Source organism: Myotis brandtii, unplaced genomic scaffold (genome assembly GCF_000412655.1).
Source record: "Myotis brandtii unplaced genomic scaffold, ASM41265v1 scaffold281, whole genome shotgun sequence".
Classification (NCBI taxonomy): Eukaryota; Metazoa; Chordata; class Mammalia; order Chiroptera; family Vespertilionidae; genus Myotis; species Myotis brandtii.
The window spans coordinates 533,920-557,226 of record NW_005360721.1 but is presented as its reverse complement, the minus strand read 5'-3'; the positions used below and the strand labels follow the sequence as shown (position 1 = coordinate 557,226).

General features: G+C 50.0%; 1 protein-coding gene across 33 annotated transcripts in view; it reads left to right on the top strand.

Annotated features, from left to right (window-relative positions):
• The window catches only part of MAP4K4 (mitogen-activated protein kinase kinase kinase kinase 4), a 187,947-nt gene that overhangs the window by 147,238 nt on the left and 17,402 nt on the right, over positions 1 to 23,307 (top strand). For 10 of the 33 annotated variants that reach the window (XR_001362622.1, XM_014541901.1, XM_014541881.1 and 7 more), the window contains 14 exons: positions 1,553 to 1,714; positions 4,544 to 4,630; positions 5,199 to 5,402; positions 6,302 to 6,463; positions 8,858 to 9,091; positions 9,957 to 10,063; positions 11,172 to 11,323; positions 11,962 to 12,059; positions 12,573 to 12,581; positions 14,089 to 14,264; positions 14,703 to 14,826; positions 16,166 to 16,357; positions 18,263 to 18,380; positions 18,651 to 18,821. Coding sequence is in view for 32 of the 33 variants with exons in the window: in XM_014541901.1 (XP_014397387.1) it covers positions 1,553 to 1,714; positions 4,544 to 4,630; positions 5,199 to 5,402; positions 6,302 to 6,463; positions 8,858 to 9,091; positions 9,957 to 10,063; positions 11,172 to 11,323; positions 11,962 to 12,059; positions 12,573 to 12,581; positions 14,089 to 14,264; positions 14,703 to 14,826; positions 16,166 to 16,357; positions 18,263 to 18,380; positions 18,651 to 18,821 (1,996 nt within the window). In the remaining variant the exon portion in view is untranslated. The remainder of the gene's footprint in view (positions 1 to 1,552; positions 1,715 to 4,543; positions 4,631 to 5,198; positions 5,403 to 6,301; positions 6,464 to 8,857; positions 9,092 to 9,956; positions 10,064 to 11,171; positions 11,324 to 11,961; positions 12,060 to 12,572; positions 12,582 to 14,088; positions 14,265 to 14,702; positions 14,827 to 16,165; positions 16,358 to 18,262; positions 18,381 to 18,650; positions 18,822 to 23,307) is intronic. The other 23 variants (XM_014541883.1, XM_014541879.1, XM_014541877.1 and 20 more) reach the window with 23 other exon arrangements.

Genomic DNA, 23,307 nt, shown 5'->3' with positions numbered 1-23,307 from the left:
CAAAAGGGGGAATGTGTGGATGAAAAGGGGCACATGCTAACCTGACGAGCTCAGCAAGGCCTGCACAGTGGCCTTGCAAACTCAGAGACCTAAAGTGACCACAAAGGATGGTCTGAAATTAAAACTTTTAAATTAAAAAGTGGTCTATGGTGGGTAGTCATGTCCTAGGCCGGTATCTTCCCTGACAAAAGTCACTAACATGTGGCTGCAGGCTGCTGTGTGGAGCATGCTGAGAGGTGTTTTGCCTTCCGAGGTCACCCGGCTAGCGTCTTTCCCTCCGTGGGGAGAACTGGTGCTGTTGTTCTCTGCACTGCGGAAGTGCGTACTGTCGGACGTCTGGGCTAGAGGGACAAACAGCCAGATGAGTGCCTGTGCCTATGTCCACACTGTGGGTCACTAGAGCTGCTGGATTAGGGGCGGCTGTCGGAGCCAGGCTGGTGAGTCAGGCGCCTTTTGCACCTGTTGGTGGATGCGGAGTGATGTTAACGTTAACAGAATCGGCTTTAGAGACAGTGTGTCCTTCTAGCTGGGGCTTATGAGCTGGCAACCTTGCACAAGTCCCCTTAACTTTTCTGAACCCGTTTTCTCCTCTGTAGAATTGGAATGAAATACCTACTTCCTAGGTTTGTTATGAGAATCATATTAGGTAAAGAATCTGGAATAAGGAATATCAAATACTCCCTGGCTGGGTCGCTCAGTGGCTTAGAGCATTGTCTCGATAAGCCAAGGTTGCAGGCTCCATTCCCGGTCAGGATACATAAAGAATCGACCCATGAACCAGGAGGTCACAATTTGATTCCCGGTCAGGGCACATGCCCGGGTTGTGGGCTCTATCCCCAGTGGGGGATGTGCAGGAGGCAGCCGATCAGTGATTGTCTCTCATCATCGACTCCCTGGAATCAATAAAAACATACTATAAAATATTTTTTTAAATCAACCAATTAATGCATAAATAAGTGAACAACAAATCGATGTTTCTCTTTGTCCCTCTCTAACATCATTTTTTTTAAAAAAAAAAGAATATCAACTATTGAGTGTGGGATGTGTAGTAAGCATGTGCTTGATAGCAGTTGTTTGTATTCATATTATTAATAATGACATTTATTATTCTAGTTGATGTCAGTTCTCTTCTTGATGAGTGCTGAAACCTCTTTAATTATTTTTCTCCTTTATTTGCCCTATATCTACTTTCTTTTGTTTTCTTGTCTTTTGTCTTTTTTGGGAGAGGGGGGGAGCTTAGGGCCTTGGGTTACTGTTAGTGATATTTAAGGATTAAGAATTCCCTGTCCCCTAATTGCTATGATACAGTGAAGAATGGGGAATAATAGATATAAAAATGAAACCGAACCCTGTAAGGATTCACAGAAACACAGCACTGTTAACCAGTATTTCTGAGGAAGCTGGTATGGGTATATGGGCCCAGGGCCATGTGGAATAATTGGCCAATAGAAATGGGGTCCATGAACCCCCCTCATTTGTTGTAACTGTTACACAAACTGTCATGAGAGCCATGGCTAGAAGATCCCTGCTGATTCTATCTTTCCTTATGTAGCAACAAAGGAGAGAGCGTGAGGCTAGAAGGCAGCAAGAACGTGAGCAGCGAAGGAGAGAACAAGAAGAGAAGAGGCGGCTAGAGGAACTGGAGAGAAGGCGGAAAGAGGATGAGGAGCGGCGGCGGGCCGAGGAAGAGAAGAGGAGAGTCGAGAGAGAGCAGGTTAGTTCACAGGGATGTTCCCACCTGTGCTCGGGAGGTGTGTCACTTTGTAGAGTTGGGGTATTTAGGGCAGAACGTACACACACGTGTGGGTGCACATGTCCAGGACATTAGAGGGTCAGGATGCTGAAACAAATTAGAAGTAACCAGTAAACTGAGCCTATTGTCTTTTTTAAAAGACTTATACATTATTATACTTTAGGAACCTTGAAACCAGAAAAGTGGTCTACCGATAGTACGGTGGCTGAAAGATTTCTGAATATATCTTCTCAGGTTCAGCTTAAATGCTTCAGACCTAACACTTTAAAAATGGTATTAAAAGTCAATTGTAAGAAATTTCTTATGAGCAATATTTGAAGTAACCACTGGCTAACCGAATATTTAATACTAGATGCCCGGTGCACAGATTTGTGCACTGGTGGGGGGGGGGGTCTCTCAGCCTGGCCTGTGAGGATCGGGCCGAAACCAGCAGTCCACAATCCCCGAGGGGTCCTGGATTGCGAGAGGGCACAGGCCAAGCCGAGGGACCCCACAGGTGCACAAATCCACGCACCGGGCCTCTACTATGCGTATAAGATTTTTGGTTAATCTCTTCCCGCCCTCCCCCCTTCCCCTTCCCTCTGAGATTCATCAGTCTGTTCCATGTTTCCATGCCTGTGCGTTGAGCGTCTGCTCCCTGGTGGTCAGTGCGTGTCATACGCCTCGGGTTTTCTGAGACTCGGTCTGCCTGCTCATTGCCAGTGTTCCTAGGAATTCGAGTGACGTTTTTTATGTTACCTTCCTGACATGGTGGGCCAATTAACTGGTGTGTTTTGTTTTGTTTTTCTCACATTTCAATTTATACTTGGGGACTGCAAAGAAGACATAACATGCACTACATGCTTTTAAAAATTAAATCACAATTTAATCCTCACAATTCAGTTGTGATAAGATGATATGAAACTGATACTTAGCCTTTATTGTTCTAGTGACAGGCATTAGCTATTGTGTATAGTAAGCATTGTTCACCTCTTTAAAAAAGTAACATCAAAACAAACTAAATAACATCAAAAGTCAGTTTTATTCGGCTTTCCTCATTCTGTTGCAGAATTCCCATGGGAACAGTGCTGAGGGAACACCCCTTCTGCATAAGTGTGCCTGTGTGTGTGCCTGTGTGACTGCCCTGTGTTCGTGGACTAGGCCCTGTGACTTGGATAGATGTGCATTTTCCAGGTGCCCCTGTGTTTTGAAGGCAGAAAACAAATGAGTGGGCTACTTGATCCTTTAGTTCAGGGGTCCTCAAACTTTTTAAACAGGGGGCCAGTTCACTGTCCCTCAGACCGTTGGAGGGCCGGACTATAGTTTAAAAAAGAAAACTATGAACAAATTCCTATGCACACTGCACATATCTTATTTTGAAGTAAAAAAATAAAACGGGAACAAATACAATATTTGTATTTGCATGTGGCCCGTGGGCCGTAGTTTGAGGACCCCTGCTTTAGCTTATGGCTTAATTCTGTCTAGTCCAGAGAAGAGGGGGTGGGCGGGGTCCTTCCTCGGTCACTCTGGGAGGCGTGCGTGCTCGGCCCTTCCTTCGTGGAGCCTGGGTTGGAGTCAGGGTGTGTTAGCCACTGGTCTGTGAATATGCTTTCTGCCAGACTGGCTTTTTTTATTGTTTTTTTGGCTAAATTTTCTTTTTAAGATGAACATTTCTCAGGAAATTTACATGTCGTGATTTCTGTTACCCAGCCTTCTCGCAATTAGATTTATTGGTTAGCCACAACTTCACTTCAGGTACCTCAGGGGTGCAGCTTGGGATAAGTGGGTTATCAGCAGTGGACTCTGTAAAGAAGTATCTGAAATTCAGAGTGAAGGCTGCCCTCAGGGACCCCTTTAGCCTACTCCCCTTTCGAGTAGTTAGCTTTCTTCCCCATTGAAAAGGAAGGACACCTGTTTTTTGTACAAACTTTGTTCTTTCTGAGGTTATCTGTAACTCATGTCTGTAACTCATATTTGAGCCTCACAGAGCCATCCTGAGAGTGGGGAGGGAAGGCCCTGAAGTCATTTCTCAGATGTGGAGCCTGCCAGCCTGGGAGGGCTTGCTTGGTCCACAGCGAGGGCCTCTGGTTCCCCAGCCATTAAGTATGCGTGGAGACTCCAGGCTGGCGTTTTCCTCTTTATATACATATGTTGGATGTGTTTGCCCATTTTCATTCTTCATCCTTCTCTTTCCATTGGAAAAGCCACTCCCCTCTCCTTTCTCTCTCAGGGACACCCAGGGCCCCTCCTTGTGAAGAACCTGGGCCTGTTCGTTGGTGGAAAGTCGCCTGAGTCTGACGTGTCCAGACTTTCAGAATGTAGTTATTCTAGGTGCCTTATGTATCTATCACCAGCAAAAACACAAATCCTGCTTGTTGTATTTTAATATTAAACAAGTTTTGGTTTGGGGTTTTAAAAATTGGCAACCCATGCTTGGTCTAAATAATGACTAAGAAGCAGACTTTTATTAATGAGAACACTTTGGTTTCCTAAAATTAAACTGCCGACTTCAGAGTCTGCCATCCCAAAGGAACCTCGCAGCCCTTTAAAGCCTGCATTTGTGTATGACAGACGCACTTCCAGGCACCTCGTGTAGACTGGTGGAGTGCATGCCATCATCTGTTAAACTCTGAAGGTCTTGGTGGCCAGTTTTTGAAGTTCTTGGGAAAATTCTGAGCAATGGATTTTGTTGAGACTCATGACTAAGTGAACTACCCCCCAGGACGACGGGCCGATGGTGGGTGCACTCCCGTCAGGGTCCTGATCTCTCTGTGTGGGTCCATTGATTGCTGGGTAATTTCTGTGTGACAGGAGTATATCAGGCGGCAGCTCGAAGAGGAGCAGCGGCACCTGGAAATGCTTCAGCAGCAGCTGCTCCAGGAGCAGGCCCTGTTACTGGTAACGCCCGCGTCTGTCTGTCTGTAGTGCCAGGGCGCGTCTGTCCTCCCCGAGCGGGCACAGCTGTGCGCCACCAGACCGTTCTGGGTAGTGCTGGGGCTGGCAGGCTCCAGTGGAGACACCTCCGTGGTCCTACTGCTTGAGACACATCTCCAGGTGGCTTTTATTTACCTACTGACTTCCCACTGAGAACTGTTCTTGTTCGGTAGATAGACAAGGCTTTGAACAGAAGTTGGCATTCAGTGAGCAAACAAGAACGCTCAGGGTTGATGGTTGAAAGCGCTTGCGTAGGACTTCACCTAGTTTACTCTGGGTTCCTTTTGAAACCACTGCTACTGACGTTTAATTGAATTCTCTCTTACTCTGTCCAGTGATATTGTTAGCAACAAGCTGTCAGATTTTCCACAGGTAATATGCTGTTTAAAACCCCAGCATTTTACTTTGTTACAAAGCATGGGGTGGGTGGGGGGGGGAGATAGCATGGTCATTGGAGAGTTGAGAATGAATTGGAGAAGAGGCGAGCCCTCCAGTGTCCCCTAGATTCAATGTTCTCCTCTCCCTCCCCAAGGAGTGCCGCTGGCGGGAGCTGGAGCAGCACCGGCAGGCAGAGAGGCTCCAGAGGCAGTTGCAACAAGAACAAGCATATCTCCTGTCTCTACAGCACGACCACCGGAGGCCGCACCCACAGCCGCCGCCGCAGGAAAGGAGCAAGCCCAGCTACCACGCCCCGGAGCCCAGGCCCCACTACGAGCCGGCCGACAGAGCGCGAGAGGTACCGCTCCCCTGCATCGTCCCCTGCTGTCTCCTGCATCGCGCAGGCAGACAGGAGTCCGTGTGGGTTCCTGTAAGGTATTCGTGCTAGACGTGCCCTCAGCTGATGGCCCACCCCCTCGGGTCTCCAGCGGAGAAACAGGTCCTGAGAAGTGAGGGGCTGACTCGCAGGGCTTCTTACCCAGTTCAGCGTGTTCTCCATGGAGGACCAGGGTGCCTTTGGTACCAATTCTCCGATGAACTGAACACTGAACTAAACACAAGGGGGAAGGTTGTCTGGCAGAATCATTCTTTAAGATGCAAACGAGGGAGTGGTGGCTGGTTAACTGTTTTCCAAAACGGAGATGAGGAGAAGTGTGTCACAGCCGACTTCCTGACTGTTCAGTGATCCTGACTTGGTACCAAATTGCTGCCTCTGGGAGAGCCTCCCGGTGAGTGTGGCACAGGTGGCCTGGGCTCCTGGGACGAGGGAGCCTGTCAGCCTCCCGTGCCCCTGGCCCCCGAGAGCCCGGGGAACACGTGTGCTGGAATGCCCTTTTTGCAGGGCATTTGAATGAAATGTGTTTTGGATCCCTGGTGGCAATCTTTTCATTTGTTGGTTTAGTTGGTTGTGACACATTTAATGTTTTCTGGTTTATCATCCTCATGTACAACCCTAGAACTCCTGCCAGGAGGAGGTCTCAAGGTGCCTCTTCTAACTGGTTCTCTTAAGTATTTCTTTGTCTGGAGTCCAACCCTGGACCTGCTCTATTTGCCTCCTCCCTTTTAAGCTCTCCCTTTCTTTCCTTGTAGTTGAAGTAAATAGAAAATTTCTCTTCACAGTCCGCCCACTGCCAGGCTTTCTCTGGTACCTGCTTTCCCCACTAACACTGTGTTATGTCTTCTAATTCTCCGATGCAGGTGGAAGATAGATTTAGGAAAACTAACCACAGCTCCCCTGAAGCCCAGGCTAAGCAGACAGGCAGAGTGCTGGAGCCGCCAGTGCCTTGCAGATCAGAGTCCTTTTCCAGTGGCAGCGCCGAGCCTGTGCACCCCGCCCTGCAGACACCAGCTGAGCCCCAGGTGCGGCAGCCAGGCTGCGGGTCGGGCACGTGGGGCTCAGAGCACGGGCCTGCTGGTAGTAATCACATTTTGGTGTGTTCCCACATTGAGAGAGAGAAGAGAAGAGCAGGAGTGAGTTTAGACTGAAGAGGACAGACCCTCTTTTGATAGGGAAAAGTAGGAAGTGTTTTAAGATTTTTGTTGTACTTACTAAGCATATCCAGATTCGGTGATTTTTTTCTCTTAGTCTAGCATTCTGTCAGATGTTCATGAATAAGTGTTTTCTTATTCTAACATAAAGGATTTTTTCAGTTTAGTTTTTAGAAAGTTAGTGTTACAAGTACATAAGGGGTGAACCAGACCTTTTCTTAGCCAGACCTTGGCACCTGGCTAGCCCAGGAGGGGGCATCAGAGAGCCAGCACTGCCCTGAAATTCCAGTACAAGTTTTGGGTCTGTCCAAATGTGCATGCTTTTTTGTTTTGTTTTGTTTTTTTCTGGGAAACGAGCCTTTTATCAGATTCTCAAAAGGTTCAAGATCCTAAAAAAGTTACAATCCAATAGGTGAGGTGTGGCTTTCCCTGAAGCAGGTGGGGTCAAGGTCACAAGCGCTCACGGGTTGCCACGGGGCTGGTGTGGGAGAGCCTGAGCTGAGTACGGTGGGCCAGAGAGCCGCTGCTGTCTGGGGAGAACGTGGACGGCAGAGGGTACCACGCAGAGGTCTTAGGTTCCCACTGCTGCCACGTTCTCGCTGAAACAGCAGACTTTTAGTCATTTTGCCCTGCAGCTGTGCAACGCAGAATATTGGAAGCAAGTTCTGAGGCCTAGGTTCACTGAGGTTTGCATGTGTTGGGGGCAGAATCCACGTTCTTGTGAGAGAAGTAGCTGTGGTGCTTTGAACGAGGATTTGAATGTGCTTCACAGGAACGAAGGCCCGTGTGAGGAGTTTAAGGAGCACAGAGCCAGGCTCTGGCCCTCGGGGGCCATGGGAGGCGTCCCATGGAGTCAGCCGCTCGTGCTTCACGGGAGAGCTGGCCCACCAGCCGATCCCAGTTCCGAGTAAGGGATGGAAAGACAAAGGAGACAGAGGGCAGGACAGGGTGAATGGGGGAAAGGAGAAGGGGTTGGGAGGAGGGACTAGTAGAATCAGTTTGACGACGTTCCTGTGGAGAGGCCAGGATTAGTTTTTAATCTGAAAATTAGCCCTGCCATGAATAGAAAACCTTCACCTATTTGGCCACCGACAGTTTAGGAACTAGGCGTTCCTGAGTTCCGCAGGCTGCCTTCCGTGCTGATGGCTCCTTCCTGTGGTGCCTGGCGGGGCCCCTGGCTGCTCCTCCTGGGAAGGCTGCTCTGGCTGCAGCAGGCACCTGTGAACACGTCCTCTCTGGGGAGTTTCCAGGGAGGGCCCTATGCTAAAGCCATGTGTTGAACGTTGTAGTTACAGATAACACTTTCAGATCCACACTTTTCCAGACTCTGAACAGTTTACATGTTCTAGGCATCTGAGATTATACCAATCACTAGCTCTGTGACTCGAAACTAGAACTCACAGACCTGGAACTAATTTTGAATCTTGCTTTTGGGAAGGTTGAATCAGTTGTGATTTGGCATTTCCAGTTTTCATTAAATGCATTGATGTAATAGATATATAGCTGGAGTTATGTAAATTGCAATATTAAACATTTTAAAACAAAATAAATTAAAGAAAATACAGATTATTTCAGAGATTGTTTGTCCAATTTAAAAGCAACCAGATAAAAACCCAGTTAACAAGTATTGTCATGTAGAAGGTCAATTTAGGGAATCATAGTAATGAATATTTCTAAAGAAATTAAAGTTCTTTTTTCCTAACTAGTGTGAAGATGTATGGAGATCTAGGGTTTGAGTGTTTAAGACTTGGAAGAAGAAAGAAGGATAATGTTGGTGTAGTTGGAAAGTGGGCTGTTTTTAAGTCACTGTATTATAATTTGTCAGGACCTGAGGGCTTTGTGTCTGCTCACTCAGTGTGCTGTTTCACTGCTGCTGGTCAGAGGGCGGGCCCTGGGGAGCAGGCGGGCAGGCAGGTGTGTCGCCCGCTGCCTCCAGGCTCTGCTCGGACATGGACATGCAGGAGCACGTGTCCCCCATCAGGACAGGAGGCAATAAGCCTTTTTTAAATTTTAAATCTTCACGTTTGCTGCTCTTGTAATGTTTATCTGGACATTGAAAGAGTTTTCCTCCTAAGTGTACATTTGTTTTCCTGTCCATACTGTGTCCCAGGTCCCTATTCACTTTAGCCTGAGCTGCTTGCTGCCGGGCTTACCTAACCCCAGAGCACCAGCTGCTTTCCCCAGTTCCTGCTTTGAATTTGGAATTGACCAGAAAGCCTTTTATGCAGAACGCATTGAATGTCTTGTGTTTTGTTTTCTTGTAAGGTACAGTGGTCCCACCTGGCATCTCTCAAGAACAATGTTTCCCCTGTCTCGCGATCCCATTCCTTCAGTGACCCTTCTCCTCCCAAATTTGCACACCACCATCTTCGCTCTCAGGACCCATGTCCACCTTCCCGCAGTGAGGCGCTCAGTCAGAGTTCTGACTCTAAGTCGGAGGCGCCTGACCCCACCCAAAAGGCTTGGTCTAGATCAGACAGTGACGAGGTGCCTCCAAGGGTAAGAAGCAGACAGACAGATGTGTGCTGCTTTTTCCTTTTTGTTGTTTTTTAAAAATTACTTATTTCAATTAAGGGTATGGTGACTTCACCAGAATTACGGGGCCATGAAATTTCAAAGGAACTTTTTACAGTGGGGAGAAAGCTCCACAGTTCGGCAGTTACGTCCAGCCAGTGCTAGCTGTTCATTGTTGTTGTTAACTCTATCTAAACACTGGGTGACAAAGTAACCAAAGAGCATGCTTCTAGAACAGGTAGAATAGCTTCTATTTTAGCAGTTGTCTTAAGTTTATACAGAAGTTACAGATTATTTTTCGACATTAACCATTATCCAAATTTTCAGAAAAGGTCTTGTAAAGAAAAATCATTAACAAAAATTTCAAAAAGGAGACATTTTTCTTTTTAAATTGAGGAATTTTTTGGCTTTGTTTTGCTTTCAACTTTTTTTAATTTTTAATTTTTTTGATAATTACTTAATGGTGAAATTAAACATAAAGGCACATTTAATTTTTCTTCCATTTAGAATTTGCTTCCTCTGAATATTTTCTTGCTTCCTACCAGTCTTTTGTTTCCTACTGATCCATTTGTGGACATTGTTTGGTTTCTTTGAGCTTATTTTCCTGATTCTCACATTTTCTTAGCAAAATGCTTTGTATGTCCCCGCCAGCAGACGGCTGCAGAGGCACCGGCTGTGGTCCCTCGCCTTCGCTGCCTGGACTACGTTTTCTCTTCCGTGTGTCACTGGAGGCCGAGCGGGCAGGGTGGGGGCAGGGCAGTGACAGTGAGGCTACCAGAATTAGGACTGCTGTAGAAAAAGTTTTCTCTCATATTTTCAAGAACTTGATTGCTGTGTCTTCTACCCAAAGGTTCCTGTGAGAACAACGTCTCGGTCCCCTGTGCTGTCCCGTCGGGACTCCCCGCTGCAGGGCAGTGGGCAGCAGAATAGCCAGGCTGGGCAAAGAAACTCCACCAGGTAAAAGAGGGCGGAGCTTAAGAGCAGGCTTTCGCACAGTCGCCTTCAGTCTTTTGTCATCTTTTTTCATTAAAATGCCCATAAACAGAGAAGTTCTGTGGCAAAGAGGAGATTATCAGTTTATGAAAGAAAAACTGCATAAACTGTATTAACCGCCCGTCTGTGAGGGTGAGTGCAGAGCAGTGGGGGAGGCCCGAGAGCATGGGCCTGGGGGTTTCCTGGGCCATGGGAATACGAACATGACAAGCAGCACTAAAGAACGTCCTGGTTGGCTTACAGTCACAGTAAACCAGTGAACTAACCAAATACTGTTGTCAGTGTAAAGCTCTTCTGTCCTGTGAACAGCTCTTAGCTGCATGAGGCTAGTGGCTGCTAGATTATACGGCTAAATTCGAGCGTAACTTCATTAAAATTAAATAAGAGTAAAACTTGATTTTCTTGGTAACACTGGCTGTGTGTCGAGTGTCCAGTAGCCACAGCTCAGCTGTGGGGACCCCACCACCTCTGGGCTGGAGCAGGAAGAGGCCACGCTGCTGGGTGTTTGTCCTCGCCCCTTACTGAGCCTCAGGTCCTCTGTGCTGGAGGTGGGGCTCTCCAGGAGCCGCAGAGCCGCCTGGTCCTTGGTGAGCAGGTGGTTGGGCTCTCCTGGGACCGAGTGTCCTCCGGGCCCTGGAGCCCCTGCCTCTGCCAGGCCCGGCCGGTCACATCCGCCCGCACTCCCAGTCACAGCCACACAGAGGAGGACGCTGGGTAGTGTCAGCTCTTGAGACCAGTGTGGTCGGCTGGGAGCAGCAGCCCGGAAACAGTATAATTTTGTGCACAATTTGTATAAGTGGATTTTTTATAATGTTGCTATGACAGAAATGGTGACACTTCTAGACCCAACAATAGCATTAGCTTTGCCTAATGAAGATTCGGGGTCTGCTAATGGTAGGATATCATTTACCTATTTGGTTTGTTGGGGTACCTGAGATAAAAACCATGAATAACGTTCGAGCTTCCTGTGTGTAGGCTTTCTCATCATACCTGTGCTTCATGCGTGCGCAGACAGCTCGATGCTGCATCTCGGGTGATGCATGAGCTGTTCTCTCCCTTTCTTTTCCGACAGTAGCATCGAGCCCCGGCTGCTGTGGGAGAGAGTGGAGAAGCTGGCACCCAGGCCCGGCAGCGGAAGCTCTTCGGGATCCAGCAACTCGGGATCCCAGCCCGGCTCGCACCCTGGCTCTCAGAGCGGCTCTGGGGAGCGCTTCCGAGTGAGATGTAGGCTGCCTTTCTGTGTCTCCCCCGCCCCCCGTTAGCGACACTGGGCTCTGAGTAGTGCACTGAAGGCCTCCCAGCCACGGGAGCTGCCTGGTGTTTGTACAGTGCACGTCACAGCTTAGGCTGTGATGGCACTGGTAGCCACCATAATCTTACTAAGACAGCTGACTTCCGAGAGCTTACACGTGCCTCGCACTTCACCTGTGTTGTCTCATTTCATCTTCATCATAACCTCATGAGATACACTTACTGTGTCTCCACTTTACAGACTACAGTAACCAGTTCAGTGAGATTGATTAGCTAAATGTCTGAGCTGAGATTTGAACCTACTTCTTTTACTACAGACTCCATCAGTATCGGCATTAACATTGGCTATTTAAACCTACTCATAATAATAGGTTATGGTATTGACATGGCAAGGTTCTGTGAGGACGTGTTACGTAGAGTGTGGTGACGATGGAGTCTGGGTAGGAGTCAGAAGCCCAGGAGTGCAGACCGGCGTGCGGAGACCCTGCACAGAGGCTGAGAGCAGTGGGCAGGGGTGAGGGGGAGAAGCAAAGGCTAATGGGCCAGTCTGCCTTGTAGCACCATCTGGATGCTTGTATGTATCTGCCTTTCTTGTCTCTTGAATTTCACAGCATCATCCAAATCTGAAGGCTCTCCGTCTCAGCGCCTTGAAAATGCAGCGAAAAAACCTGAAGACAAAAGAGAAGTGTTCAGACCTCTGAAACCTGCGGTAAGGCTTGCACAGCCCCGTGCTCCCTCCGGGCGTGGGGAGATCTTCCTGCTGCGAGCATGTCTTTGAGGGCACGCCTTTCTGTGCGCCCTCACAGAAGTGAGGGCTTAGAATGAAGGCCACAGCCCTCAGACACATTTATGCCCCTCCCAACTTAGTCACTAAGAAAAATACAGAAGAAAGAAAGCCTTTATCTCTTTGCTTTGCATTAGCCTCTATGCATTCTAGATGAGCTGGGTGTTGTAATAGTGGCTTTAGAATCTTTCCCATCACCTTTTAACATCACCTGTTATTTAAGTTCCGCCTTTTGGTACCTAGAGAGGCAGCTGTGAGTTTCCCATGCTCCTCCTGTAACCCCTGCCGCACTAACCGACCCTGTCTCTGCACACTTTGCGGACTTGTGCATCTGTTGGAACTGTGATTTCTTGCTTGATGAGTCTGTGCTCCGTCTTCCTCTCTCCGTGCTCCCGGTGCTGTGCTCCTGCCCCGCCGACGGCATGCTGCCGGACGCAGAGTGAAGTGGTAAGCAGCTCTGGAAATGCCGGAGCCATTCTAACTGAATTTCACACGCAGCTTGTCCTCCATCTGCATTGCTTTTCCTTCCTTGGTTTGTCTTTTGTTCTTTTCTAGAATGATAAAGCCCTAATCTTTTGCTTCATCTTTTTAACACACAAAATTTGCTGCATGCATTTTTTGTTATTAAGTATAGCTTAAAAAAAACTTTTTAAAAAGCCACAACTGTATTCATGCAATGGTTAGCAAGGCTCAAGGTTCATACTTGGTCACTGTGATTTCAGAGGCTCAGGCTCAGGCTCAAAGAAAGGAAACATGCTCCTCACTGGGGAGAAGAAAACTCTGGTGGAACTGCTGGGGGAAAGGCTGCAAGGCCTGCTTTATAAAAAGTCATTGTTTTAAAGTAAAATTCCCAAGTAGAAAGATAAACTTTAGACTTCTGTATGAAAAGTGGACTAAGAATAATAGTCGCGCTTGGGAATTATATTTGGACTAGAGGCCCAGTGCACGGATTCGTGCACAGGTGGGGTCCCTCAGCCGAAACCTGCTCTCTGACATCCCCCAAGGGGTCCCAGGTTGCGAGAGGGCGGTTCTCGGGTGACGTACCACGGAATCAGGCTCCTTCCTCTCTGGTTCCGAGTGCATCACCCAAGAACTGCAGCTGCCAAGTCACCACAGCTCGGCAGCTCCTGTGCTGAGCACCTGCCTGCTGGTGGTCAGTGCACATCAGAGCTACCGGTCAGCAGGTTGCTTAGGCTTTTATAGATAGATAGATAGATAGATAGATAGATAGATAGATAATTGATTGAGTCTTAAATATCTCAGTGTAGAGTAGAAAAGGGAAACTTTCCTGTGATTTCTTTTCTCTGATGTTCATATTCACTGGCACCATTGCAAGGTGATAATTTGAAGATTTGGGGTAAGGCAGGGACAGATGGATATTCTCCGTGAAAGAAGACTTTGTGCCTGGTCGGCATGGCTCAGTATTTGAGCTTCCACCTGTGATCCAGGAGGTCCTGGTTTGATTCCTGGTCAGGGCACATGCCTGGGTTGTGGGCTCGATCCCCAGTGTGGGGCATGCAGGAGACAGCTGATCAATAATTCTCATCATTGATGTTTCTCTCTCTCTCCCTCTTCCCTTCCTCTCTGAAATCAATAAAAATATATTTTTTAAAGAAGACTCTGTTACATAGGCAGGTATCTTTATAACAAGTTCCAAGGATCTGTCTACATACATTTTTTTATCTAGATTCTAGAATTTTGTATAGTTGAAAAAATGCTATCAGCTTATCATAAGCAGGTTCTTGTGGGTTTTTTGGTGTGAGATTTGGACTGTTTGACTGTTGTGTCTTTTTTGTCAGAGATCTCACCTTCATATACTGGTAAATGCTCGACCACACAGTTTTCCAAAACTGAGGTTGTGGCTTTTACTAATGGAGAAAGTGAAGAATGTCTCATTCCTTGCTGCTCTCTCCTCTCCCCGCTCCTGGCTCACTCTTTTCTGTCCCCGCATTAGGACTTGACTGCACTGGCCAAAGAGCTGCGAGCAGTGGAGGACGTGCGGCCACCGCACAAGGTGACAGACTACTCCTCGTCCAGTGAGGAGTCGGGGACGACGGACGAGGAAGACGATGATGCAGAGCAAGAAGGGCCCGGGGAACCCATGTCCGGACCGGAGGACACCAGAGCAGCGTCAGTCCTGGGTGTATTGTAGACGGCAGAGCCCCCACCGAGTCTGTCTGCCCTGGGGACAGGTGGTTCCCTGACCTGTCTTGAGACCTCGAGCGTATAGCGCAGTCGGCCGCCAGTGTGCGTGCATGCCAGTGCCTCTCCCCAGTTCCCCCTGTGTAGTTCCTTTTTTCTTTTTAATTTGAAAGTCCCATAGAAGGGAAATTTCTGATTGCTTTAACTACTTTAACCATAAGCATTCATTCTGATCTTTTTGCTCAAAAACAAACTGTGCCAGCATGAATTTGTTTGTTGAAGGGAAAGTGCTAAGTATTTGTTTTCCTTAAGGAAATGGTCTATGTGTAGCCTGATCTTCTAATGACCTTGAGAAGGTGAGAAGTGTAGACACAATATCCTCAATTGATGGTAATTCATGGTCCTTCACCTCTGGATGTTTCTCAGTAGGTCGTCTCTGAATTTGAGCAATGGGGAAACAGAATCCGTGAGAACCATGATTGTCCATGACGATGTGGAGAGTGAGCCAGCCATGACCCCGTCCAAGGAGGGCACGCTGATTGTCCGCCAGGTACCCATGTCTCCACACACTTGTCAGGCTGAGCTTCTCCTGAGTCATTAACCCACTTGCTCATCCACTCCTCATGCTGTTTCTACATCATCATCTGTTTTCATGTTAACAAGACCTGAGGGCGGAGTGTCTGGGCCAGGGCGGCAGGTGTGAGCTGCACGCCAGGAGCGGGGCTGGCGGCACCCCTGCATTGCTGCCTCTGCACGCCCCCAGCAGCCTCAGCGCCAGGCGGAGCCTGTCTGTCTAGAGTAGGAAAGCCACAGGCGGCCTTCAGGAGGCTGCAAGCCAGGGCTGTGCAGGGGCCCTGCAGAGAGCTGTGAGCCGAGCCAGGCAGGAGGGCCCGTGCAGCAGCAGGCGGAGGTCGCTCTTGTGTGTCCCAAAATGCTCGCTTCCTTCCCGCCGACCATTAATGTTCCTGCCCAGACGCGCTCAGTTGGGTGACCACCCTACAGCTGTCTGTCCATTGCTTAGCTGAGCTGTGAGGACAGGTGTCTGCTTCTCCTTTAAATAGAACAGGCGCCCGCCCAACACGTTGACTTTTCCCTGAGTGTGTCTCATGCTGTGGCAGTGCATTCGGGTGAAAAGGGAGAAGAACGTGGAAAAGACCAGGATTCAAAGAAGCGACAGGCACTTTCTAGAGCAGGGGTCCTCAAACTACGTCCCGCGGGCCACATGCAAATACAAATATTGTGTTTGTTCCCGTTTTGTTTTTTTACTTCAAAATAAGATATGTGCAGTGTGCATAGGAATTTGTTCATAGTTTTTTTTAAAATTATAGTCCGGCCCTCCAACGGTCTGAGGGACAGTGAACTGGCCCCCTGTTTAAAAAGTTTGAGGACCCCTGTCCTAGAGCTTTAGACAGAAAGATTTAAAAAGAAAAACCGCTGCTTGTGGTTTTGGTGACGGCAGCTAGAGTGGCAGGCAGAGCAGATGGGCGCCTCTCGGTGCCGCCGCGGCGGGTGCCTCCGTGCTGCTGGCCCTGCGTGGGCGCCAGCAGGGAGGTGGGCAGCAGCCGCCCCCCGCTTCTCCATGGAGAGGAGCCGTCAGGAGTCACACAGACCTGAGCAGAGGCAGTTGTCAGGGGCGTAGGCAGCTCCAGCGGCGCCTGAGCGAGACAAGTGTGCCTGTTTTTTCTACAGAGTACAGTTGACCAAAGCGGGTGCCTCCGTGCTGCTGGCCCTGCGTGGGCGCCAGCAGGGAGGTGGGCAGCAGCCGCCCCCCGCTTCTCCATGGAGAGGAGCCGTCAGGAGTCACACAGACCTGAGCAGAGGCAGTTGTCAGGGGCGTAGGCAGCTCCAGCGGCGCCTGAGCGAGACAAGTGTGCCTGTTTTTTCTACAGAGTACAGTTGACCAAAAGCGAGCCAGCCATCATGAGAGCAATGGCTTTGCCGGGCGCATTCACCTCTTGCCAGATCTCTTACAGCAAAGCCATTCCTCCTCCACTTCCTCCACCTCCTCCTCCCCATCTTCCAGCCAGCCGACACCCACCATGTCCCCACAGACACCCCAGGACAAGCTCACTGCTAATGAGGTAGGTCTTGCCCACGCTGGCTGCTCTCCTAGGTTAGACCTGCTGCCTGGTAGGGAGTGTGCAGCGCAGACCTTCCGTGTCCCTCCCTTGCCTTCCCCACCCGCTTTCTTCTGTCACCTCCTCTCCTCCCACCCCCAAGTAACATGGTTCAGATCTGCATACAAATCCCATAACTGGATCAGTCTCCCCCACACCTGCAGCTCACTTCCCTGGTCTCAAGGTCAGTGTAGTTGCATGGCTTTCTGTGTTCAGTTTACTTTCCAAAAGTCTAAATAAAGTGATTGCTGTGTTCTCCGATCCGTTATGTATTTGACATGAAACTCTTAGTCATTTGTGGGACCTTCTTTATTTTTATCCAATAAATAAAGCAGAAGCAGCTGGGAAAGCATACTTGGCCTCACCTGGGCAAGCTTGCCACCTGAGAAGGCGTGTCCTGCAGACAGGCTGGCTGGCTTCCTGTGGGGCGGCATCGTTTATGTGTTTCCACCAGCCCTGTTAAAGGATTTCTTCCCTTTGACATTCACCATCACTCAGAGTTTAAGAAGAGGTCAAGTGTTTTTTGGGGGAAACCTAAACATGTAGGGTTTTCAGCAGGAAGGTCTGGGTGTGCTTTCCATGGGAAGCCTGGAGCGGGCCTCGGGGCTGGCTGTGGCGCTCAGGCGGGTGCTGGGTGATCTTCGCTCTTCGGGACAGGTCGCGCCCCTTCCCCTGCCAGTGACGGAGTGCTCCGCGAGCACCTGTTACTGAACTAAACCTGATTTGATTTCTTGGGAGGTTTGATTTAAATGCATTTGTCTAAGACTTGAAGGAGGTCAGAGGTGGCAGGTCGCTTCTGCCAGTCTTGTCGCTGTGAACCTGTAACTGCTGGCCCGCCTACCTGCTTCTGTTTTGGTTCCCTTGTTAGAAAGAATCAGAATGACCCTTCCCCCGCCCCCCGGGGAGCAGGGGCAAGTCGACTGCTTCCAAAGCAGGCTCGGCACCAGACTGGGCATCGGCTGGGTTGGCCGCTGGTCGTGGGACAAGCGCAGGAAGCCCGCGGGGGCAGCTGTGCCAGCTGAGAGCCGAGGAGGGTTGGCTCCAGGACAGGCGACGAGCTGCCCGTCGGGGGAGGTGGGACGGACGCCAGCCCTGGAGCAGACGGTTCTGTCTCCTCCGCCTGCACACATCCTCCTTATACTCATTTCAGTTTGCTCCGTTTTGCTCTGCTGCACAGTATTTACTACACCCCTTAACCCACTAAACTGGCAAATTTATTTTTCTGTTTGTTTTGTTTTTAATTGTCATTACATTTTCACTTAACAATTTGTTTCACTTCCCTTGTGTTTTTTTCTCTTAAGTGACATTAACCAAAACACTAGTGCTCCTGAAAGAGCAAGGGAGGCGGCTTCTTCTGCCGTGGGCACCGCTCACTCGGAGCCCGTGCAATGCGGTCTGATGGTGACAGTCTAATGGGGGACCGCCAGCGCTCCCCTTGCTTTCTGGCAAGAGGCTCACTTTACAATAAGTAACATAAAGTTAAGATTTGCCAGGATTCCAACATAGATTAATTGGACCTTTTTGGACAGGAAAGTAAATTCAGAAATTGATGAATTGAGATCAAGACATTTCAAACCTCCTTTAGGAGGTTTCATCATTATTATTTGTTTTAAACTACTAGGAGCTTGAAGTGTAGATGTGATGGGCATCGTGCAGCGTTCCTGGCCTGTGAGCAGTGCTCCTGGGAGGGCCCACGCGTGCTCTGGAGTGTGTGCGTGCACCCAGGCCCCTCAGGCGACTGCGGAGGGTGATGCAGGAGGAGCAGGCCTGGCTGTGGGAACAGTGCAGCTTCGGAGTGGGTTGGAATGTTTTAATGTTTTAATGTTTGCCTTTTTCATTGTATTAATAAAATTGAAATTTGCATTGCAGACTCAATCCGCTAGTAGCACACTCCAGAAACACAAATCCTCCTCCTCCTTTACACCTTTTATAGACCCCCGATTACTGCAGATCTCTCCATCTAGTGGGACAACAGTGACTTCTGTGGGTAAGTAAAGTAGCAGCAAGCAAGCAACTGACACACACGACGTGGCCTTTGTGTTGCTCTCGGGTGCCTCGGACATACCCCTCCCGCTTGCATTGCCTTATTTGCAATGAGCTGCATAGTTGATTTCCTTTTTCCATATTCATCTCCCACGAACTTCTTTTCCTGGACAAAGACTCAGTTATGGCCACGAATATTTCCTCGGTGAGGGGGCGGGAGGCAGGCACAGCGTTGGCGTGTGCAGAAAATAATTCCAAGTGTACTGTGTTTCAGTGGGATTTTCCTGTGATGGAATGAGACCGGAAGCCATAAGGCAAGATCCTACCCGGAAGGGCTCAGTGGTCAATGTGAATCCCACCAACACTAGGCCACAGAGCGACACCCCAGAGATCCGCAAATACAAGAAGAGGTTTAACTCTGAGATCCTGTGTGCTGCCTTGTGGGGTAGGTAGCCTCCTGCCATGCTGGCTCTTGCATTGCGGTTCTGAATGGTAGCCTGGTCTTTTAGGGAAGGGCAGTGGTGTCGTTTGGGGATTTCTTGAAGAGCTGCTCAGGACGAGACGGCAGGTGCCTGTGGTCCCATCCCTGTGGCTTCCGGGCAGCGGGCGGTGCTGGGCTCGCGGCCAGCTGTCCAGCCACCAGGTATTGGGAAGAACGGCTCATCTCCGTTTCTTCATGGAAAGAAGCAAAGTGAAAGACAGGAAGACGCTGTGTTTGGTTCATATTTGTGGGGAAAATGGAGAAATTTGTCGAATTCTTTTCTTTAGGTGTTTCATTTGAGCTTGTTTTCCTTGCTGTCTGTGCTGTGGACCTGACGCTTTAGAAGCAGGTGCCACTGGCAGGGCCGCTGGCTGTGGGGGCGCCTTCCCCGACCCCTGCAGTGTCGGTGACCGCATGCAGACCGGCCTCGGGGAGGGGCCGTGCACAGACTCTGCCCCACACTCTCTACTGCCCTCTGCCGTCCACTCTGCCCTTCCTCACTGCTCTGCTCCCAGCTCCTCACTGTGTGTGTTCTCCTCCCCTGAACGCCAGCTCTGCTGTCTGTGACAGGAACCCTGCTTCTACTCGGGAAAGTGTCTTACTCCCTGGACACTGCAAGTACGTGCCTGGGACACAGTTCATTCATGGTGGGGTCCAGCACATTCTCCTCATGCGGGTTCCTGGAGTGTCATCTGCATTCTCCACAGGGGCTGGGCCCGCTCTCCTCACCCTGCCCCCAGCGATTAAGGCTGCCATGAAGCCCCCACATTCACCACTGACCCTCAAGGGGTCCCTCGTCCTGTCTGTGAAGAAGGGCCCTGCATTTGATAACCTTCCTCCCCGCCCAGCTCCTCTCTCACACCTGCTCAGCCTCCTCCGGGGTCTGGAGGGCTTATCTCTTCCGCCTGTTGAAGACACACCTGCTTTCTCTCTTATTCCTTGAGATCTGGACTTTGGTCCTTGTCACTACTGAGTGTTTTAAAGCCTCTAATGATCATAAGAACGTTTCTTTAGTAGCTGCCAGGTAAAGGAAACAAGCCATTCGGGGGTAATGGGGCTCAGGTGACCGCAGCCGAGGGCGTCGGCACCCACGGCTCTGAGTGCCGAGGCCACTCCGGGGCTGGGCTATCACCTCTGCTCCTAGCACAGGCCATTGGGGCGTTCACGTCATCAAAAAGGATTATGTTACGTCCAGTGCAAAAGTGTTAAATATGTTAACTTTTAGAAATTGACATTGTTTTTATCTATAATGCTTCTACACTGACTTTATATTCCTCTAACGTCCCGCCAAGTGCTGGGCCCCATTCTGTGTGCCGTTAACTTATTTTTTTTTTTTTTTATGAAATCCTTATTTTTCCTAACTAACTTCTTCGATACCTCTGAGAAAAATAGGAGTGACTTGAGCCAATGTTTTTAAAAATGAAGTGGGACTTTCATTTATCGCTGAGTGAAAAGAAAAGCCTGGGACGTGCCTTAGAGTGGAAACGTGCCTACGAGCCGGTGTGTTGGAGTTGCTCAGTGGCTGGGTCAGCAGGGAGGGTTTCCTTAACCTGCAGTGATGGCTGCTGTGACTGAAGTTCAAGTCGGCCTCGTAGAGACGCGGGCCGAAGAGCCCAAGCACCTGTGCGAGGTGGACTCGGAATGTTTCTCTGCAGCAGAAATCACAGCATTTCTGTCCTGCTGACCATTGTCGGATGCCTTCGCTTTTTTGTACCTTCAGGGAAAAGGCTGGAGGATAAATTGCTGCATATTTATTATGTTTTTTAATAAGGCAGTCTTCCCCTTCACATCCAGGATTATTTTAACACATTTTTTTACGTGATTGTTTCCATCCTTACATTCAGAATGAACTAGAGGCCCAATGCATGAAATTTGCACACAGGTAGGGTCCCTAGGCCTGGCTGGTGATCAGGGCCGATTGGGGCCTTCCGGCTGCCGGCTGGGGCCTCACTTCCCTGGCTGCAGGCTGCCAGCCTGGGCCTTCCTTCGTTCTGCACCACCCCCTGGTGGTCAGCGCACGTCATAGCGAGCAGTCGAACTCCCGGTCTCCCAGTCCAACTCCTGAGAAGACACTTTGCATATTAGCCTTTTCTATATATAGATTATCTGCAGCTAACTGTATATTATTGCACTTACCATGGAATTTAAAGGAATTTAAATCACGTGTTATGCAGCTCTTAGCCACTCTCCCAGCAGCCTACGCCAGGTTCCTCTGACTGCGCTCACAGTTCCTAGCACCGCGCGCCTCTGAACAGTTAGCAGACGTTTAGTTACGCCCAGCAGCCAGAGGCTTAAAGTGTATTTATGGGAAGTCATTGCAGCATGTGAGCTCACTGTCTCCTAGGCCCCTCGTCTCCCAGGGGTGGTCTCCCAGTGACTGGCGTGTCCCTTTGGCGCTGGCTCTCAGCACTTGGCGCAGTGCTGGGAAGTGTGTGCTGGTGACGTGGAAGGTGGGTGCGAGGGCCAACCCAGCTGCAGTTCTGTGTGTGTGAAAAGATGTTTCAGCGTTATCTTTTATTTCATTATTTTTTCTTACTGTAAAATTTTGATTGCTATTTGAACACTATTTTTGGAAACCACAAATGATAGCTTTCACAAGGCTCATGTTTTGGGTGGTTATTACCAGATCTTGGATGTAGATCAGTGGTTCTCAACCTTCTGGCCCTTTAAATACAGTTCCTCATGTTGTGACTCAACCATAAAATTATTTTCGTTGCTACTTCGTAACTGTAATGTTGCTACTGTTATGAATCTTAATGTAAATATCTGATATGCAGGATGGTCTTAGGCGACCCCTGTGAAAGGTTCGTTCGACCGCCAAAGGGGTTGCGACCCACAGGTTGAGAACCACTGATGTAGATGCTTTTAGGTACTTGATATTGAAGGTTGACCAGGAAAATGCTGGAATATTGTGAAATGAAGTGAAACCTTTGGAACGGACCTGTCCGACGGCAGTTCTGTCGGTTAGTGTTTTGTTTTATCTGCTGCAAATATTTTTAAAGCTGCTTAGAATCACCTCACTTAGGTGGGAAGGGAAACACTAAGAACAACGTCCAAATGAGCTTCACTTTGATTCTCGGCAAAGCAGGCTCCAGGGAGCGGAGCAGGCCGTCCCGTCTCCTGTGGTAACCTGTGCTAGGTGGACGGCAGTTCCTGCTGGGAGGGTGAGCAGACAGAGAGCCGGGAGCCTGCTGGGAGGGTGAGCAGACAGAGAGCCTGGAGCCTGCTGGGAGGGTGAGCAGACAGGGAGCCGGGAGCCTGCTGGGAGGGTGAGCAGGGAGCTGGGAGCCTGCTGGGAGGGTGAGCAGGGAGCTGGGAGCCTGCTGGGAGGGTGAGCAGGGAGCTGGGAGCCTGCTGGGAGGGTGAGCAGGGAGCTGGGAGCCTGCTGGGAGGGTGAGCAGGGAGCTGGGAGCCTGCTGGGAGGGTGAGCAGGGAGCTGGGAGCCTGCTGGGAGGGTGAGCAGGGAGCTGGGAGCCTGCTGGGAGGGTGAGCAGGGAGCTGGGAGCCTGCTGGGAGGGTGAGCAGGGAGCTGGGAGCCTGCTGGGAGGGTGAGCAGGGAGCTGGGAGCCTGCTGGGAGGGTGAGCAGGGAGCTGGGAGCCTGCTGGGAGGGTGAGCAGGGAGCTGGGAGCCTGCTGGGAGGGTGAGCAGGGAGCTGGGAGCCTGCTGGGAGGGTGAGCAGGGAGCTGGGAGCCTGCTGGGAGGGTGAGCAGGGAGCTGGGAGCCTGCTGGGAGGGTGAGCAGACAGGGAGCCGGGACCCTGCTGGGAGGGTGAGCAGACAGGGAGCCGGGAGCCTGCTGGGAGGGTGAGCAAGGAGCTGGGAGCCTGCTGGGAGGGTGAGCAGGGAGCTGGGAGCCTGCTGGGAGGGTGAGCAGGCAGGGAGCCGGGAGGGAGTATTGTTCATGTGTAGATTTCTGGGAGTCGGGAGCATATACTAGTATGTGTGTGTAACAAAACGTGGACCATGGGGTTCAAGAAATACATACTTTGCTCTGTATCATTTCATCCACCTGAAAATACTTATTGAGCAAATACTTCCTGAAGGCACAGATACCTGAGTTCAGGTCTCAGTGATTTTATTTCCCGGTTTAGGGAATTAGTGCAGACGTGTGTGCCCAGGCTCCTGGCACTATCGGTGACCTCTGCTCCGTGTTCAGAGTCTGTTCAGACCCAGGAAGAAAGGGCACTTGGGGAAGGAAGTGGCTGGGGCAGGTGTGAGTGCTCGCCGAGGCTGTGGCGGAGGCCGTTGAAGTACAGTCTGGCTCGATGAGGACTTGGGAGGGAGGAGTTGGGTGCACAGTCACGGGGAAGGGCAGGGTGCTGTACCCCCCAGGCATCGTCTTGGAGAAAACAGGGAAGGAGGGGATGGAGTTAGGAGTTAGTGGTTCACAGGTGCTGCTCCAGCGGCCACACAGCAAGGGGTGTGTGGAAATGAGGGGGACTGGCTACAG